Source organism: Ruditapes philippinarum, unplaced genomic scaffold, assembly GCF_026571515.1.
Source record: "Ruditapes philippinarum isolate M1 unplaced genomic scaffold, ASM2657151v2 ctg12161_1_1_1_1, whole genome shotgun sequence".
Classification (NCBI taxonomy): Eukaryota; Metazoa; Mollusca; class Bivalvia; order Venerida; family Veneridae; genus Ruditapes; species Ruditapes philippinarum.
This window is the reverse complement of record NW_026864106.1, coordinates 5,001-26,704: the sequence shown is the minus strand read 5'-3', so window position 1 is coordinate 26,704 and position 21,704 is coordinate 5,001. Positions and strand designations below refer to the sequence as shown.

General features: G+C 34.7%; 1 protein-coding gene across 1 annotated transcript in view; it reads left to right on the top strand.

The window, feature by feature from the left end:
• Positions 1-428: 428 nt before the first annotated feature.
• The window catches only part of LOC132724441 (pericentriolar material 1 protein-like), a gene marked incomplete at both ends in the record, with an annotated part of 21,712 nt that continues 436 nt past the window's right edge, over positions 429-21,704 (top strand). The window contains 7 exon segments of the mRNA XM_060709302.1: positions 429-533; positions 1,565-1,658; positions 2,062-2,240; positions 6,657-6,905; positions 7,408-7,570; positions 15,572-15,707; positions 18,416-18,586. Coding sequence (XP_060565285.1) covers positions 429-533; positions 1,565-1,658; positions 2,062-2,240; positions 6,657-6,905; positions 7,408-7,570; positions 15,572-15,707; positions 18,416-18,586 — 1,097 coding nt within the window.

The following is a 21,704-nucleotide window of genomic DNA, read 5'->3' as shown; positions in this document are numbered from 1 at the left end:
TGAAATTAAAATTAATAATGAGTGAAATGTGCCAAAGTTCTTAAGCTTGTATTAAGTGGTTTTGATTTAGTATCATTCTCATATATCAAAACAGTTTGTCAGAGAAAACAACTATCATTTGTGAGTGATTTTTGTCTATTATGCATTTGAAATACATATTTTGGACTCTGAAAATGAAATGGAGCCTATATAAAGTACAATATGCATTTCATATTGATATTTCGAAATCAAGTCGTATAGGTTACTATATACATTAAATATAGATCTTTTGGACTCTCAAAATGGAATCATGGCTGATTTGATAAGATTATCAAATATATGAAAATAAATTTTGTCGACAGCATTTAAATGATGAAGTAAAGTTCACACAAACAAAGAAAAAATTATTCAAACTTTTAACTATTCACTGTATTTATTTATGTACTCAGCTTGCAATGGCTGGGGTAAACAACCCCCGTGAAGCAGCAGAGACTCTGGTCGCTTTGAGACAGCAACAAGAACTCCTCCAGAAGCTTATTGAACAACAAGAACAGGTTAGAATCTTCATAATATTATACCAGTGATACATTTTCATATTATTGATGCACAGATAGAAATATGAAAATGTGTATTTGGACCATTTAGTCGTCATTTATTGAGGGATTGAAACACAAATTGTCATTATTTTGACTATGGGTGTGAACCATGTAATTTAGGTTAATATATACAAGGTCAAGGTCAGTAAAGATGATGAAAGATAAGAGATTTTGTCCAGGGCTTACCTCCTATAAGCATTTAGGGATTCTAATGAAACTTCATAGAAATGTTCACAACTAAGAGAAACAGTGTCATGTGCATGAACCAGGTTTTAAGGTCAAAGGTCAAGGTCACACTTAGAGGACATTGAAAAAAGCTTGCCCTGAAAAAAACTTCTACATGCATAGAGGGATTAAAATAAAACTTGGCACAAATGTTCACTATAGTGAGGCAGGGTGTCACATACCAAATTCAAGTCCCTGCAACCAAGGTCAAAGTCACACATAGGGGTCAAAGTTCAAATAAAGATATGAAAATGTGTATTTGGACCATATAGTCGTCATTTATTGTGGGATTAAAACACTAATGGTCATTATGATGACTACAGACGGGAGACATGTAATTAAGGTTAATATATGAAATACCAAGGTCACTAAAGATGATAAAATACAGAGATTTTGTCCAGAGCATATCTCCTACATGCATGGTTGGATTCTAATGAAACTTCATAGAAATGTTCACCACTATGAGAAGCAGTGTCACGTGTATGAACCAGGTCTCTACATTAAAGGTTAAGGTCCAACTTCTACATTCATCAGGGATTTTAATGTAACTTGGCGCAAATGTTCAACATTTTGAGGCTAAGTATTGTGCGCATAATCCAGGTCCCTGCTACCAAAGTCAAGGTCACATAGAGAGGTCAAAGTTGAGATAAACAGAAAATATGTACAGGAACCATTTACTCATCATTTATTGATGGATTGTAACACAAATGATATATTTATATAGAGCACTGGTGAAATGTTAATCTTGTGATATATTTATATAGATGAGAGCATTGAGAGGGAGACAGGCTGCTCTTTTAGCGCTTCAACAAGATGCTGAGTCCAAACTGGCAACAACACGACAGAAGAGTAATGAAGGTATTATATCATGACAAAGTTTTTATTGGCTATACACCATAGTATCAGTGTCTGTTCTAGGAGGGGATTCACTCATATTTTTGATCATGCCCCCCTGGCCCTATTTTTTTCCAGAGAAAATGTCCTATTCAGGCCCCAAACACTTGTTTTCATTTGAGAACTGTTGTTAAACAAAGTGATCACTTTTTTTGGCGCCACCCCCTATCAGAAAGATTACTCTAGCTCGAGATTTACTTATTAAAAACAAAATATGTACAATTTTTTTAGCCTGAAATGGTATAAAATAACATTTAACATTGTGAAACATGATTTTTGTTAGACTAAATTGTCTGGACATTGATTTTAAAAATCAAATGGCATTATTTAGAACATTTCAATGATTTAGCACCTGTATCTATTTAAGCTCGTTCTGTTTCTAATGCTTTGGAGGAAGCTGCAGTTAGCATGACAAACAGGGTAGAATCCCTGTCAAAGTCCAGTGGTGCCACAGGAAGTAATGCCTCTAGACAGCAACAGGCAGATCCAGAACTTCTTGACATTAGGCAACAGTTACAATATCTGAAGAATGAGCTGAAATCACAGGTTTGTTTTTAGTTGACCAATGTACAAATACTCAAAGTGAGTTATTGTGATCACTTCGGTTTGATGACACTGTTCTTTCCACCACTTGGTTAATTTATAAAATTTTATGAAAATGTTGCTGTGGTGATCAACTTTTAAAGTTCTGGCATTTTGAGCTAACCAGAGCCGAAGGCTCAGGGAGAGCTATTGGTATCAAAGGGGGATGCTCCGGCGTCCGTCATCATGCGTCAACAATCGTCTTCTTCTCTGAAACTACTAAGCAGATTTACTTCAAATTTGGTCTGTAGCATCCTTGTGACAGTCACACTTAAATTTGCTCCTGTCATTTCAATTGGCCCCTTTTAGGGGTCAGCACAGCTAAAAATAGAAAAACCTTTAAACATCTTCTACAGAACTAATGGATGGATGATCACCAAACTTTGTCTGTAGCATTCTTTTATCAAGTTTGCTCATATTAATTTGATTGGCCCCTTTTAGGGGTCTCTAGGGCTAAAAATAGAAAAACCTTTAAACATCTTCTTCTACAGAACTAATTAATGGATGATCACCAAACTTTGTCTGTAGCATTCTTGGGTAGTCTTTTATCAAGTTTGCTCATATGAATTTGATTGGCCCCTTTTAGGGGTCTCTAGGGCTAAAAATAGAAAAACCTTTAAACATCTTCTCCTACAGAACTAGTTAATGGATGATCACCAAACTTTGTAACATTTTCAGGTAGTGTTTTATCAAGTTTGCTCATATTAATTTAATTGGCCCCTTTTAGGGGTCGCTTAAGCTAAAAATAGAAATACTGTTAAATGTCTATTTCTAGAGAACTAATAGATGGATGATCACCAAACTTTGTCTGTAGCATTCTTGGGTAGTCTGTTATCAAACTTGCTAATATTATTTTGATTGGCCCCTTTTAGGGGTCTCTAGGGCTAAAAATAGAAAAACCTTTAAACATCTTCTCCTACAGAACTAATTAATGGATGATCACCAAACTTTGTCTGTAGCATTCTCGGGTAGTGTTTTATCAAGTTTGCTCATATTAGTTTGATTGGCCCTTAAGCTAAAAATAGAAATACCATTAAATGTCTATTTCTACAGAACTATTGGATGGATGATCACCAAACTTTGTCTGTAGCATTGTTTGGTAGTCTTTTATCAAGTTTGCTCATATTAGTTTGATTGGCCCCTTTTAGGAGCCGCTTAAGCTAAAAATAGAAATACCATTAAATGTCTATTTCTACAGAACTATTGGATGGATGATCACCAAACTTTGTCTGTAACATTGTTTGGTAGTCTTTTATCAAGTTTGCTCATATTATTTTGATTGGCCCCTTTTTGAGGCCGCAAAAGCTAAAAATAGAAAAAACCTTTAAATGTCTATTGCTACAGAACTAATTAATGGATGATCACCAAACTTTCTCTGTAGCATTATTGTGAAGTCTTTTATCAGGTTTGCTAATATTAATTTGATTGGCCCCTTTTAGGGGCCGCTTAAGCTAAAAATAGAAAAACCTTAAAACCTCTTCTTCTACAGGACTAATTGATGGATGATCACCAAACTTTGTCTGTAGCATTATTGGGTAGTCTTTTATCCAGTTTGCTCATATTAATTTGATAATCCCCTTTTACGGGCCGCTAAAATTAAAAATAGAAATACTGTTAAATGTCTATTTCTAGAGAACTAATTGATGGATGATCACCAAACTTTGTCTGTAGCATTCTTGGGTAGTCTTTTATCAAGTTTGCTCATAGGGGCCACTTAAGCTAAAAATAGAAAAAACCTTCAAACATCATTTCCTCCTGAAATAATTGATCACCAAACTACAATTTGTAGCATTCTTATGTAGTCTTTTATAAAGTTTGCTCATATTAATTTGATTAGCCTCGTTTAAGCTAAAGCTTAAATGCTCCAGGTAATAGCATTTCTTCAAATTATTGTTTAAACATATTCTATGCTCAAATTTGATATTAGAAAATACTGACATTCCAACACTGAAAAACAGTTGTTTCTGGTGAGTGTTAATGTGCTGTAGAACTTTTATCTGCTTACTTGCTGTATATGTTGAAGTAAAATGAGAGTCTTATTATGTGTTGAATTTTTCGGTGTCAAGGTTTTTAGCTTGTCTGTTCATGGCCGATAAAAGCAATTGTTTGTATTGTTTACTTTGTCTCACAGCTTTTACGGACAAGTGGAAATTTTCAAGAATAAACTATGTGAATATCATACGGACAAGTTAAGAAATGCTTCAGATAAAAACAGACAAGTAAGTCAAAATCAGATTTTGCCAGCCCTGTCTGTTTGAAACTGGTTTTGAGCTTTGTACATGAAGATAGTAATTCAATTCTAGATACAGGTAACCTGATAAAATATGGAATATAGCATGCCCTTTAGGTGCCTCTTTTTGAGGTCTTTTGTCTTCCATTTAATGCCCCCGCCATCATCATTCACATTCAGTTCAAATTTGACATGGATACATCATAGGAATATGCAGGTCAAGTTCGAATTTGATCATGGTCCGATGACTTGATTGATGAGTTATGCCCCTTGAAGAAATTTTCAGTTTTGGTTCATTATCTTCCCAGCAGTTGTACACATTCAACTCAAATTTGCCATATGAATATGTTAAGGAATATGCAGGTCAAGTTCAAATTTGGCCATGGTTTGATGATTTTTGATAGTTATACAGCTTGAACTTTGAAAAAAAAAATTATTTTTCGTTCATTATCTTCCCAACAGTTGTACACATTCAACTCAAATTGGACATAAAGATAAATCATAGGAATAAGCAGGTCAAGTTTGAATTTGGTCATGGTTCAATGATTTTGTACAAAGTTATCCCTCTTGAACATTGAAAAAAAAATTGAAATTTTCAGTTTCCGCACTCTTACTTTTGTGGAAAAGTATTTTTAAGGTTGAAATCGCACGTTCAGGTATTTAATTAACCAGATAATACATGTCAAGTTTGAATTTGGTTTTGGAGTTAAACTTCTTGAACTTAGAAAAAATAAGAATTTTTTAGTTTCTGCTCTAAATTTTGTAGGAATGTATATCCGAGGTTGGTATTGCATGTGCTGGTATTTTACCAGAAAATATAAAGCAAGTTCTAATTTGGTCATGGTTGGATGCTTTTGACAGTTATCCCCCTTGAACTTGGAAAAGATTTTAAAATTCACAATTTCTTATCATTATCTTGGTTACAAATATGCATTTTGCAAAAGGCACTGAATAGTTTCAGGGCCCTGAACTTTGTATAAAAATGATTTGTGTTAACATTGAATAGTTTAAAGGCCTTGAACTTAGAATGAAAATATAGTTTGTGCAAACAAATTTGGATTTCAATATTGGTTTAAACATATTTTATTCTTTCTCACATAAGCATATTTACATACATGATATTTACAATCAAAACAAGAAAAGGATTAGACTGGAAGCAATCTAATGCTTATTGAAGTCTTTTCCCAATGTACAATAAATATATGTGCTAAATAAGACGAAATAAATTGTCGCTTGTTGACTTAGAAGGCTGATGTGTTACAACTTGCATCGAAAATGAATAAATAAATATAAGATATATCAATTATTTAAAGAAAAGCAAAATAAGACTAGTAATGATAATAGTTTGATAAGTTCAGATAGAAAGAAGAATGAGATAGAAAAAGAAGGAGAAAAAAAAAACAACAAAAAAATGACCTGTGATTTAACAGTGATTTTTTTCACTGAATTTTACAGCCGAATAAAGGCTGTTTCCCCTAGTCCTAAATAGGTGTATTTTCCCCTAAAAATGCTCATATTTTCCCCTAAAATGTCTCGTGCTCTTCCTTACCAAAACCATGACTTAACAGCATCTGACTTATGTTAGCTAGAAGACAGAAAGCTGTCCCTATAGATACCCCCTGCTATATACCATGCATATCAAATTAAATTGAAATATTTTTTTTTTAAATTGTGTGGTTAAATTCCATTTTCAGTTGTTGGAATTTGATTTTAGGTTTTCCCTTTTTCTGATTTATCGCGCTATATTTTCCCCTTCAGAAAGCCACAGGTTGTTTTGAAAATTGGAAAATAATATCACTGTTTAACCCTTAATGATAGTTGAAAATTTCAATATTATACCATTTGAAATTTTGGCTGTATGTGGGGGCAATCGTGGTGTTACAACACATTTCTGGTGTTATGTGGTATTAAATTCTTTGATCTAGGGCAGTCGGTGTATGGGTAGTTATGGTCAATTCTTTTTACCTAATTGTATATTTTGCCGTTCAGAACGGCAACAATCAATTTGAAACTTGAAATACTTATCTATCGTGACAAGGTACAGTTGTTAGTCAAGTGATATTATTTTGAAGGGTAAATTTTTTATTTTTTCCATTCTACAAGTTCAATATGAACTTTACGAAGAAATTTGATATATGACATATTTACAGGATCAGAATACACAAGCTCAGGCTGCCAGTGGTCGTAATTTGCAGAGCAATCGTCCAAAAGATGTCAGACCTAAAAACCAGCCTCCACCTAGACCCCCATCACCAAAGTTTGCTGACAGACCAACAAATGAGAGAGAAGCCCAGTTGGTCAGAGATATGGTTCCTCCAACTGAAATGAGTAAAGACCAACTTCAGGAAAGATTGAATGACCTTCTGGGCAAGAAAGATAAATTGGACAAACTGATTCAAGTATGATAATGTTTTAATGTACATTGTTTAAGAGTTTGTATGCTTTTCATGAAAATTCACAAGTATTTAAAAACATAAAATGGTTAGAATGTCTGTTAGGACCAGATTTCTTATTATTATGCACTATATCCTATTAAGATTGATGAAGAGATAAAATATTTACAGAAATATTTTCATCTGAGTTCAAGTTTAAAATGCAGATTGTAATATAAAAAAGATGTTTTGTACCACATGATATGGAAACATGGTTTATAGTTAAACTGAAAGATACACTTCAAAAAGATGTATGCATGAAATATTTATCATAATTATGTAAAGATATTATTGTACAAAATTTCTTATATGTAAATTTAAATGAAATTTGTCTGATTGAACTACCATTTTTGAACAAAGACATAAACATTTCTAAATGCAGGTGTAGTTTGATGATTTGATGAATACAAAATTGGTGAAAAAAAAGATGAAAAAATATAATATTGAATGTTGCTTAAACTTGATATAGGAGGAGTTTTCTAATCCAATGTTACCAATGCCAACAGCACAAATGAATCGTGATGAACTGCAGACCAAATTAAGAGAGTTGCAGGGAAAGAAGAAAAGAATGGATTCTATGCTACAAGAGTTACATACCTTGAGAAACAATCCGGCCTTTCTGCTGAACAATGGTGAGATGACTTTCTAGTGTTAGGCCTATGTAACTGTTAAAAAAAGTATGGAAGAAGCTGTCCATTTTAGAATTTAAATTAACAGGAAATAAAGTTTATGTGTGAAGTTTGAGTAATGATATTCAATATAGAAATGTACTTCTCTTTTACAAAAAACACATTTGCCAGTGATGCATTGTTATATGTGTTAAATGTCATAATTAACCATTTACATGAAATGAACTTTTGTATTTTTAGCTCACCTTGCACAAAGTGCAGGTGAGCTTTTAGGATGGCCAACCAAATGGCGTCCGTCGTCTGTCGTCCGTCCACATTTTAAATATTCTAAGGACATCTTCTATGATACCGCAAAGCCAATGTTAATGAAACTTGGCAGGAATACTCTTTGTATGAAGCTCTATCAAGATTGTTCAAAGAATTCCATTTCATGCAGAACTCTGGTTGCCATGGCAACCGAAAGAAAAATCTTTAAATATCTTCTTTTAAAGAACCGTAAGAGCTAGAGCTTAGATATTTGGCATGAAACATCTTCTAATGAGTGTCTACCAAGTTTGTTCAAATAAAAGCCCTAGGGTCAAAATTGGCCTGGCCCCAGGGGGGTCATTGATTTTCCCTATATGCATATAGTAAAAACTTAAAAAATCTTCTTTTAAAGAACCCAAAGAGCTAGAGCTAAGATATTTGTAATGAAACATCTTCTAGTGAGTGTCTACCAAGTTTGTTCAAATAAAAGCCCTTGGGTCAAAATTGGCCCCAGCCCGGGGGGTCATTGATTTTCCCTATATGCATATAGTAAAAACTTAAAAAATCTTCTTTTAAAGAACTGTAAAAGCTAGAGCTTAGATATTTGGCATGAAACATCTTCTAGTGAATGTCTACCAAGTTTGTTCAAATAAAAGCCCTGGGGTCAAAATTGGCCCCGCCCCAGGGGGTCATTGATTTTCCCAATATGCATATTGTAAAACTTAAAAAATCTTCTTTTAAAGAACCCAAAGAGCTAGAGCTAAGATATTTAGCATGAAACATCTTCTAATGAGTGTCTACCAAGTTTGTTCAAATAAAAGCCCTGAGGTCAAAATTGGCCCTGCCCCAGGCGGTCATAGATTTTCCCTATATGCATATAGTAAAAACTTAAAAAATCTTCTTTTAAAGAACCCAAAGAGCTAGAGCTAAGATATTTAGCATGAAACATCTTCTAATGAGTGTCTACCAAGTTTGTTCAAATAAAAGCCCTGAGGTCAAAATTGGCCCTGCCCCAGGGGGTCATAGATTTTCCCTATATGCATATAGTAAAAACTTAAAAAATCTTCTTTAAAGAACCCAAAGAGCTAGAGCTAAGATATTTAGCATGAAACATCTTCTAATAAGTGTCTACCAAGTTTGTTCAAATAAAAGCCCTGGGGTCAAAATTGGCCCCGCCCCAGGGGGTCATTGATTTTCCCGATATGCATATAGTAAAAACTTAAAAAATCTTCTTTTGAAGAACTCAAAGAGCTAGAGCTAAGATATTTAGCATGAAACATGTTCTAATGGGTGTCTACCAAGTATGTTCAAATAAAAGCCCTGGGGTCAAAACTGGCCCGCCCCGGGGGTCATTGATTTTCTTTATATGTGTATAGCAAAAACTTAAAAATCTTCTTTGAAAAAACCCAAATAGCTTGAGTTTAGATATTATACATGAAACATTTTTAAGTAAATATCTACAAAGTTTGTTCAAATAAAAGCCCGGGGGTCAAAACTGGCCCTGCCCCAGAGGTGTCATTGTTTTTAACTATATGTGTATAGTAAAAACTTAAAAAATCTACTTTTAAAAAACCCAATGAGCTAGAACTTAGATGTTTAGCATGAAACATCTTCTTATGGGTGTCTACCAAGTCTGTTATATACAGGTGAGCGACCTCAGGGCCATCATGGCCCTCTTGTTACACTTTTACTTTTTATTAGCTCACCTGTCACAAAGTGACATGGTGAGCTTTTGTGATCGCTTTTCGTCCGGCGTCGGTCCGTCTGGCGTTTAATTCCAAGCAGAACTCTGGTTGCCATGGCAACTAAAAGAAAAAAACTTAAAATATCTTCTTTTAGAAAACGAAAGAGCTAGAGCTTAAATATTTGGCATGAAATGTCATCTAGTCAGTGTTTACCAAGTTTGTTCAAATAAATGCCCTGGGGTCAAAATTGGCCCCGCCCCATGGGGGCATTGATTTTACTTATTTGTATAAAGTAAAGACTTAAAAATCTTCTTTTAAAAAGCCCAAATAGCTAGAGCTTAGCTATTAAGCATGAATCATCTTCTAGTGGATGTCTACGAAGTTTGTTCAAATAAAAGCCCTGGGGTCAAAATTGGCCCCGCCCCAGGGGGTCATTGCTTTTTTTCCTTTATGTATGTAGTAAAGACTTAAAAAAATCTTCTTTTAAAAAAGTCTTAGAGCTAGAGCTAAGATATTTAGCATGAAACGTCTTCTGGTGGGTGTCTACCATTTTTGTTCAAATAAGGGCCCCTGGGTTAAAATTGGCCCTGCCCTGGGGGGGATCATTGATTTTCCTTATATGTATATAGTAAAAACTTATAATATCTTCATTTAAAAAGCCCAAATAGCTAGAGCTTAGATATTAAGCATGAAACATCTTCTAAAGGGTGTCTACCAAGTTTGTTCAAATAAAAACCCTGGGATCAAAATTGGCCCCGCCCCAGGGGCTCATTGTTTTTCCCTATATGTATATAGTAAAAACTTAAAAAATCTTCTTTTAAAAAACTCTAAGAGTTAGAGCTAAGATATTAAGCATGAACTATCTTCTAGTGAGTGACTACCAAGTTTGTTCAAATAAAAGCCCTTGGGAAAAAATTGGCCCTGCCCAGAGGGGGTGGGGGGTGTCATTGTGTTTCCCTATATATAGTATAGTAAAAACTTAAAAAATCTTCTTAGAGCTGGAGCTAAGATATTTATCATGATACATCTTCAAATGTTTATCATGATACATCTTCAAATGGGTGTCTACCAAGTTTGTTCAAATAAAAGCCCCTGGGTTAAAATTGGCCCCGCTCCGGTGGCCTATATACAGGTGAGCGATTTCAGGGCCATCATGGCCCTCTTGTTATGCTTTTGATTATCAATTTATTATACTTTTGGTTATCGATTGCAATACCTAAGTCAAATGATTTTGAAATTTCAGGTAGATTTAAAGTTTGGTATTTTGCAAAGTGGAGCCTGAAATGTATCTTATATTCGTGGCAGATTATCAATTTTTTACACAGCTCCTTTGTTATACACCCATAATGATTTTGGCGTATATTGTTATGCATCTGGTTGTCCGTCCGTCCCTTAGCAGGTTTTGTGTCCGGTTTGTATTTTTTGAACCAGTGGAAGAAAACTAATCTACTTGGCAAAAATGTTGACCATAATGAGACAATGTGAAGAGCGCAGGTTTGACGTTTCTTAGGTTAAGGTCACACTTAGTTTTGTATCCGCTCTGTATCTTTTGAAACAATAGACAGAAATTAAAACTTTTTGGCCGAAATATTACTTATATTGAGACGGTGTGCATAACATCAGTTTGCGCTTCCTAAGATCAAAATTGGCCCCGCCCCGAGTATTAATTGATTTACATAGACTTAATAGGAGTTTTCATGTCCAGTCTGTATCTTTGAACCAGTGGAAGGAAATTGAAACTACTTGGCAGAAAATTGATATAAATCATGCTCCTGGGATCAATATTGGCCCTATCCAAGGGGTCACATAGATGGAATTATTTTCATTTATGTATTCTTTTGTAAAGCTACAATGTCTCAGTTATTAGGCATGTATCATTACAGAGAAGAACCATGCATTTGTTCATTTCACTGATATTAAAATATGCCTGTGCCCAGAGGGTTGGTGGAGGGATGGGTAGGTCTTGCACAATTTACATGTACACAGATTTATATAGTTTACATGTCTTAAAAGTCTTTTCTTCCAACCTACATTTAAATTTACCCTTGTCCATTCTTATGTCCGTCCATTCTCATTTTGTATCGCATGAAGCTTAAAAAGTGTTTGACCTAGTCATGAAACTTTACAGGAATATTGGTCAGCATGTGTAGTTTTTGCACCTGGGTGTTTGTGTGTGAATTTATTTAGTATTTGTAGAGTTGTTACCCTTGACTTAGTAAAAATTTGCAATTTTTAACTTGTAAGGCACGTAGCTCAAAAAATATATGACCTATAGTCATGAAACTTTACAGTAATATTGATCAGCATGTGTAAGTGTGCACCTGGCAATTTGATTGTGGATTTATTCAGTATTTGTATTGCCTTAAATTTGTAAGAACCATTCCAGAATGTTGTGTTATGTGTACCTTGAGTGCTTTAGTTAGAATTAACCATTTTTACAGGAATGATGATCAACATCACTGTGGATTTGTTTTTAGATTTGTTAAAGTTATTGCCCTTGACTTAGTATAAATTTTCAATTTTCAACTTGTTCATGCATAGCTCAAAAAGTATTTGACTTTCTAAAAGTTGGTCAGCATGTGTAGTTAAGCACCTTGGGGTCTGCTTGTGGATTTATTCAGTATTTTTAGAGTAATTGCCTTTGTCTTAGTAAAAGCTTTCCAGTTTTCATCTTGTGTCCGTGTAGCCCAAAAAATATTTGACCTTGAGCCAGTAGATTGACAAAACAGGGTAGTGTTGGGGCACCCGTGTCCTATGGACATATTTCTTGTTGATTATTTTTAGGCATAACATTGTCTGCTGTTGATTTTTGGTATGAATTCTTTGAATTTTTATGCCCCCGCCATATAATGGCAGGGGCATATAGTGTTACCCTGTTCCGTCCTTCCGTCATCATCAGTTTCCGTTCATTATCTTAATAACCGTTGCACATATTGAACTCAAATTTGACATATTGATATGTCATGAGAAAATACAGGTCAAGTTCGAAATTGGTCATGGTTCGATGATTTTTGGCAGAGTTATGCCCCTTTTACTTTGAAAATAATATGAAATTTTCAGATTCCGTTCATTATCTCCCCAACTGTACAACACATTCAACTCAAACTTAACATATGGATATGTCATGAGAAAATACAGGTCAAGTTCGAATTTCGTCATGGTTCGATGATTTTTGGCAGAGTTATGCCCCTTTTACTTTGAAAATAATATGAAATTTTCAGATTCTGTTCATTATCTCCCCAATGGTGCAACACATTCAACTCAAACTTGACATATGGATACGTCAAAGGAATACGCAGGTCAAGTTCAAATTTGGTCATGGTTTGATGATTTTTGGCAGAGTTATGCCCCTTTCACTTTGAAAATAATATGAAATTTTCAGTTTCCGTTCATTATCTCCCCAACTGCACAACACATTCAACTCAAACTTAACATATGGATATGTCATGAGAAAATACAGGTCAAGTTTGAATTTGGTCATGGTTCGATGATTTTTGGCAGAGTTATGCCCCTTTTACTTTGAAAATAATATGAAATTTTCAGTTTCCGTTCATTAACTCCCCAATGGTACAACACATTCAACTCAAACTTGACATATGGATACGTCAAAGGAATGCGCAGGTCAAGTTCAAATTTGGTCATGGTTTGATGATTTTTGGCAGAGTTATGCCCCTTTCACTTTGAAAATAATATGAAATTTTCAGTTTCCGTTCATTATCTCCCCAATGGTACAACACATTCAACTCAAACTTGACATATGGATATGTCATGAGAAAATGCAGGTCAAGGTCGAATTTGGTCATGGTTCGATGATTTTTGGCAGAGTTATGCCCCTTTTACTTTGAAAATAATATGAAATTTTCAGTTTCCGTTCATTATCTCCCCAATGGTACAACACATTCAACTCAAACTTGACATATGGATACGTCAAAGGAATGCGCAGGTCAAGTTGGAATTTGGTCATGGTTCGATGATTTTTTGGCAGAGTTATGTCCCTTTCACTTTGAAAATAATATGAAATTTTCAGTTTCCGTTCATTATCTCCCCAACGGTACAACATTTTCAACTCAAATTTGACATATTGATATATAGATATGTCATGAGAAAATACAGGTCAAGTTCGAAACTGGTCATGGTTCGATGATTTTTGGCAGAGTTATGCCCCTTTTACTTTGAAAATAATATGAAATTTTCAGATTCCGTTCATTATCTCCCCAACTGTACAACACATTCAACTCAAACTTACAAATGGATATGTCATGAGAAAATACAGGTCAAGTTGGAATTTGGTCATGGTTCGATGATTTTTGGCAGAGTTATGCCCCTTTTACTTTGAAAATAATATGAAATTTTCTGTTTCTGTTCATTATCTCCCCAATGGTACAACACATTCAACTCAAACTTGACATATGGATACGTCAAAGGAATACGCAGGTCAAGTTTAAATTTGGTCATGGTTTGATGATTTTTGGCAGAGTTATGCCCCTTTCACTTTGAAAATAATATGAAATTTTCAGTTTCCGTTCATTATCTCCCCAACTGTACAACACATTCAACTCAAACTTGACATATGGATATGTCATGAGAAAATACAGGTCAAGTTTGAATTTGGTCATGGTTCGATGCTTTTTGGCAGAGTTTATGCCCCTTTTTACTTTGAAAATAATATGAAATTTTCAGTTTCCGTTCATTATCTCCCAATGGTACAACACATTCAACTCAAACTTTACATATGGATACGTCAAAGGAATGCGCAGGTCAAGTTCAAATTTGGTCATGGTTTGATGATTTTTGGCAGAGTTATGCCCCTTTCACTTTGAAAATAATATGAAATTTTCAGTTTCCGTTCATTATCTCCCCAACGGTACAACACATTCAACTCAAACTTGACATATGGATATGTCATGAGAAAATACAGGTCAAGGTTGAATTTGGTCATGGTTCGATGATTTTTGGCAGAGTTATGCCCCTTTTACTTTGAAAATAATATGAAATTTTCAGTTTCCGTTCATTATCTCCCCAATGGTACAACACATTCAACTCAAACTTGACATATGGATACGTCAAAGGAATGCGCAGGTCAAGTTGGAATTTGGTCATGGTTCGATGATTTTTTGGCAGAGTTATGCCCCTTTCACTTTGAAAATAATATGAAATTTTCAGTTTCCGTTCATTATCTCCCCAATGGTACAACACATTCAACTCAAACTTGACATATGGATATGTCATGAGAAAATGCAGGTCAAGGTCGAATTTGGTCATGGTTCGATGATTTTTAGCAGAGTTATGCCCCTTTTACTTTGAAAATAATATGAAATTTTCAGTTTCTGTTCATTATCTCCCCAATGGTACAACACATTCAACTCAAACTTGACATATGGATACGTCAAAGGAATGCGCAGGTCAAGTTGGAATTTGGTCATGGTTCGATGATTTTTTGGCAGAGTTATGTCCCTTTCACTTTGAAAATAATATAGATACATCTTAGGAATAAGCAGTTTAAGTTTGAATTTGGTCGTGGTTCAATGATTTTAGACAAACTTATCTTTCCTGAATGTTGGAAAAATTTTGAACTTTCAGTTTCAGCACTCATACTTTTGTGGAAATGTATAAAGCCATTATTTTGGCTACAAATATGCAATATGCTATTTTCAAAAGGTTAAGACTGAATAATTTCAGTGCCTTGAACATTGTATAAAAATGGTTTGTGTTAACAATGAAAAGTTTTAAGGGCTTTGAACTTAGAATGAAAAAAATAATTTGCGCAAACAAATTTGGAACTTAATATTATAACATTTGAAATTTTGGCTGCATGCGGGGGCATCCGTGGCATGATGACACATTTCTAGTTATCATTTAGAAACCAACATTATTGTTATTTTCAGTCAGTTTATATATTCAGTGACACTTGCATGGAGGTAAATAATCACTCTGTGCTTCAAACAAATTTGTATTTGGGTGTTTATTGCCATGCCTATGTCGTGCTCTTGTGTAATATGTCTTTTAGGAAAATTGTTGTAGTTTTAGTCTGGTATAGAAATTGTGCTAGATATTATGGACCTCTTATTCACAGCTTCATCAGAAGCAGGTATGAGAACAGCCCTGATTCCACCAACATCTGAGATGGATCCTGTGGCAGCCTCGTCCGAGGGTACAGACAATCTTGCTAATGGTGTCCTGGAAATGATAGATGCTAGGCAGAAAATGCAGTATGTTTATATGTCTTTTATTAAGTTTCTGTTAGGTTATTGTAACAAATATTTTGTGTTAGATTATTGTTACAAATATTTATTGTTCCTTGTTATAAAAAAGAACTCATTCTGTTTTAGGAAAGGAGAATGAAAAAAAAATTGAACAATACAGTCAGAACTATGTAGAGTACTTTGAATATTGAAAGAAAAATGCCTAATTTGAATTTTTTTGACTTTTTACAGAGTTATTGATTTTTACGTAAAATGCTTTCGTGTTATTTAAGTTTTAATATATTTTTATGCCCCCAAAGGGTGGCATATTAAAATCGAACCGTCCGTCAGTCCGTCCCGCTTTATACATATAGACAGTGGTGGTCGTGTCCACTCTGTAACTTCAGTATGCATGGAAGGATTTTAATTTTTCTTTCATATATGAAATAACCATAGATGTATGGTGTGTCGCGAACAAGACTCTGGTTCCTACGACTAAGGTCAAGGTCACTGTAGGGGTTCAAACTTTGTCATTTTTGTGTCGCCTCTACGGAGTAGTGGTGACATATAGGGATCACTTCTCCTTCGTCTGTCTGTCCGTCTGTCTGTCCGTCACAAAACTTCATCCAAACTTTACAGGAATGATCAGTACCAAGTCTAGTTGTGCATATTGTCAGCATTTTCCGGTTCAATGATTTTTGGCAGAGTTATGGCCCTTTAATAATTTTTAATTTTAAAGTTTGTTCGGACTACTTCTCTTATACCACTTAAGCAATTTCAATGAAACTTTACAGGATTGATCTGTAGCTCAAGTCCTTGCGCATATTGCAAGGGTTTTTCGGTTGAATGATTTTTGGCCAAGTTATGGCCCTTTGATAAAAAGGTGTTTTTTCTGTGTGTTGCCAGATACACAAAAGCTTGTCTGGACTACATCTCATAAACTACTGGTGCAATTTTATCCAAACTTTACAGGAATGATCAGTTCCAAGTCTTGTTGTGCATATTATCAGCATTTTCCGGTTCAATGATTTTTATCAGAGTTATGGCCCTTTAATAATTTTTATCCGGACTACTTCTCTTATACCACTAAAGCAATTTCAATGAAACTTTACAGGATTGATCTGTAGGTCAAGTCCTTGCGCATATTGCACGGGTTTTCCGGTTGAATGATTTTTGGCCGAGTTATGGCCCTTTGATAAAAAGGTGTTTTTTCTGTGTGTTGCCAGATACGCAAAAGCTTGTCCGGACTACTCCTCATAAACTATTGGTGCAATTTTATTCAAACTTTACAGGAATGATCAGTACCAAGTCTAGTTGTGCACTGTCCGTCTGTCTGTCCGTCTGTCACAAACTTTGTCCCAACATGAAATTGGCCATCATGAGGCGACACATGTGATTACTGATCGCTCTTGTTTATGTTATTTAAATATAGAAGGTGGTGTCCGCTCTAAAACTTCAGTATGCATGGAAGGATTTTAGTTTTCTTTTACATATGAAATTACCATAGATGTATGGTGTGTCGCGAACAAGATTCTGGTTCCTACGACTAAGGTCAAGGTCACTGTAGGGGTTCAAACTTTGTCATTTTTTATGTTATTTAAATATAGAAGGTGGTGTCCGCTCTAAAACTTCAGTATGCATGGAAGGATTTTAATTTTCTTTTACATATGAAATTACCATAGATGTATGGTGTGTCGCAAACAAGACTTGGGTTTCTATCACTAAGGTCAAGGCCACTATGGAGATTCAAACTTTGTCATTTTTTATATTATATAAATATAGATGGTGGTGGTCCTGTCCGCTCTGAAACTTCAGTATGCATGAAAGGGTTTTAATTTTTCTTTCATATATGAAATAACAATAGATGTATGGTGTGTTGCGAACAAGACTCGGGTTTCCACCACTAAGGTCAAGGTCACTGTTGAGGTTCAAACTGCCATTTTTTATATTATTTAAATATAGATGGTGGTGGTTGTGTCTGCTCTGAAACTTGGGTATGCATGAAAGGATTTTAATTTTTCTTATATATATGAAATCACCATAGATGTAAGGTGTGTCGTGAACAGGACTCGGGTTATTACGACTAAGGTCAAGGTCACTGTGGGTGTTCAAACTTCGTCATTTTTTATGTTATGAAAATATAGAAGGTGGTGGTTGTGTCCGCTCTGAAACTTCGGTATACATGAAAGGATTGTAATTTTTCTTTCATATATGAAATAACCATAGATATCTGGTGTGTGGCGAGCAAGACTCGGGGTTTCTACCACTAAGTTCAAGGTCACTCTGGGCGTTCAAACTTTTTCATTTTTTATGTTATATAAATATAGAAGGATTATAATATTATTTTTCATTTCACATATGAAATTATCATAAATGTATGATGTGTTGCCCTTAAGACCCATTTTCCTATGCCTTAGTTCAAGGTCACTGCTGGGGTTTAAACTTTTTCAATATTTATGTTATATACATATAAATGGTGGTTGTTGTGTCCGCTCTGTAACTTCCATATACATGAAAGTTTCAATATTTATTTAAAAATATAAAGTTACCATAGATGGACAATGATTTGTGAATAAGACCCAGGTTTCTTTGTCTAACTTAAAGGTCACTGCTGGGGTTCGAACTTTGTCAATATTTACCACCACACTTAACATGTAATAGGTGGTTTATAACTAGAATCCTTCGGAGGCATTTGTCACTTTTCTATTAATTTTTTTTATTTTTTTTACAAATAGAAAGTTGAATGAAGTAAAGGACAGACTGTCTCAGCTCAAGTCGTTAGTTCACATGTATGAGAGTACAGAAGGTGCAGCAGGCAACCTGGAGCAATTGGAAAATGATGATCAAACCTCTGTACCAGCTTATAGTGACTATGGTGCAGAAGCTGAAGTTTCGAGGGATAGATTGTAAGAATAATGTTACTATCATAAATGATATTGTCTAGCAAATGTTTGAAAAAGAAAATTATTTATTTTTTACTCTGTTGAATTTGTATAATGGAATCATCTTTCTTTAAATTGGAAAATCTATGTTGCTTGCAAGAGGTGTTCTAAGATCCGAGAAATCGAACATTCAGCAGCTTATATTGTGGAGACCAGTTTACAAGAGGAGTTCAATAAATTTGTAGAACTTGTGGTTTAACTTACAGATTGGAAGATGGTTTCCACATGTATTTTTCAGTTTAATCACCCTTTACTTCAGTGCATTTAGCCCAAGCAGTCTATGTCTTTGAAATAAAAATAACCTGTTTGGTCCAAAACCAAACCTATCACTATAACGCTTGATCATTTTGACAGTCAAATACAATAAACAATTGTAATTAGGACACTGAAAGTGCAGAAGGTGTGAAAAGCATGCACAGGTTTAAGCGTTAATCTGCTCTTTTATTGTTTTACCTCTTGATCAGTCAGGCATCAAATTGTTATAGAAATCTCAAATTTATATTGTTACTGTCATATGCAAACATTGCTGAATGAAGTAAACTAAACAAGCCAAAAAGTCCTGCACTTTTTATCAAATGGCCAAGAGGGGCCTTTTTCCTCTATTTTGGGAAAACGCCACATGGCAAATTTGGGAAATTTGTGTTGTAAAATTTTCCAATTTGGGAAAAAAGTTATCGTGAAATTTGCCAATTTGGGAAAATATGCTAGCATTCAAGGTGTTACAATTGTTAAAATAAATCTAAATAAATCTTACTTAAACTGTTCAGCTTTTTCTGTCATATCAAAAATACAAGGACAGGCTAAAATGTGTACAAATGCAGTTTTTCTTCCAGCCCTAATTTTTTTTTTTGGGGGGGGGGGGGAGTTATTCCTGACCCCCTGTCAATTGAAATTTTAGAGTGTCATTCTCAACCATTTAATTTATAAACCAAGAAAAACATAGGATAACAGGAACCACTATTTTATCAGCCTCTTCCCTCAATATAGTTCATTCAGCCATTGAAAAATTAATAGGTAAATAGAAAAGAAAATGTAGCATAAAAATAATTTGAACAATCTCTATAAACAGAAAAAAATTCTTTAATGAATTGAATTACCCCCAATTAGCTCCATTCACAAGCCACTGTAATATATGTGTACATTACAACTTTACTTTTAATCAGCGAGTCAATTGTTTACACAGTTGCATCATCCTTTCCATATTTGGTAGTATACACTATGTCACTAGCTGTACTGTATACAGGTAAAATGTGTAATGGTTATATATATCTTTTATTCCTCCATTGAATGAAATGTGTATACGATTTTGTTTTGAAAATTAGATAATTGATTTATAGAAAAGAGGACAAATATTGGATATAATTATGTTGTCCTCATGTGGTGCATGAAAGGGTATTTTGTCTGATTAACGGACAAAGGTATGAAATTGTAAAAATAAAAGCAGTGCATGATTTGTATTTTAATTTGTAAAACAGTTTGCCCTGGATTTGAAACTGTCATAATTTGATATTTACTGTGTGTGTGATGGAGAATAAATTACTGCGTGACAGGAAACGCACTTATTGAATTTCATTGCGTCAAGGCCATAAAAAATGTGTCAAAAACGCAAAAACACGCTCTGGAAGAAATACTGCAAATGTAAAACTGATATAAATTATAAATCCTGTTTTATTTAAATTGAAAATGTGATACTTGGCTTACTTCTAGTTTGGGTATTTTTTCTTTTTGGATTGGGAAAAAAACCCATAATTTTGATGGGGAATGGGGCCAATATTCGGCTTTCTGATTTCATCTAAACTTGCCAGGATTGTTCCTTGGGTAAAGGACTTCCAAAAATATTCAAAGAAATTGATTCCATGCAGAAATTTGTTGCCAAGGCTACCAAAAGAACTAATGGGAAGAAACTTTAAAAACTTTATTCTCTAGAATAGGGGCGTCACGGTCAGCTTTAAAGATAACTGTTCAAACGGCGACCTAAAAACTGTGTAAAACATTTAAACAACTGTACTAATAAAATTCTTAGATTTGAACATAAACTTTGTTAATGACAAGTTATGACATTTTGGTCGTATTTTATAGTACTGAAATTGAGTACAATACATATCTAATTATGGTTTAACCTTTTTTTGGTAGGGCCATACTGTTCGCGAACAGATATGTAATTGTAAAAAATATATTGTTGAGTACAATTACAACACAAACAAAATGTAATATCCTGTTATAAATATTACGGTATGGTTTAGAATCAATTTAAAACTTTCTTGGCTCTGTCTAATACTAACCTCGGTTACCAGTTATTAAATATTGTAACCAGTTTTTAACTAAAAACTGACTGTGCTCGTAACAGATAAACGTGACACGCTCTAAAACCAGAAAACCAAGAGCATAGATATTTTGCACAAGGCATTGTCTTATGGACCTCTACCAAGTTGTCTCAAAATATAACCCTTGGGTCTATATTAGCCCCGACTCGGGGTCATGTGTTTTTCTTACACATGTATGTATATAGTAAGATTAAAAAAAAAACTTCTTAAAAACCACAAGTGATAGAAGTCTGGTTTGACCTTGCTATAGACCTGTAATTAGCCTAGAGTCTAATCTGGTCTGGCTATAGACTAGTGATCATCCTAGAGAGTCTTGTCTGACCTGGCTATAGACCTGTGATCAGCCAAAAGAGTCTGGTCTGACCTGGCTAATGACCTGTGATCAGTCTAGAGTCTAGTCTGACCTGGCTATAGACCTGTGATCAACCTAGAGAGTCTGATCTGACCTGGCTATGGACCTGTGATCAGCCTAGAGAGTCCGGTCTGACCTGGCTAATGACCTGTGATCAACCTAGAGAGTCCGGTCTGACCTGGCTATGGACCTGTGATCAGCCTAGAGAGTCTAATCTGACCTGGCTATAGACCTGCAATCAACCTATAGTCTGCTTTGACCTGGCTATGGACCTGTGATCAGCCTAGAGAGTCTGGTTTGACCTAGCTAATGACCTGTAATTAGCCTAGAGTCTAATCTGGTCTGGCTATAGACTAGTGATCATCCTAGAGAGTCTTGTCTGACCTGGCTATAGACCTGTGATCAG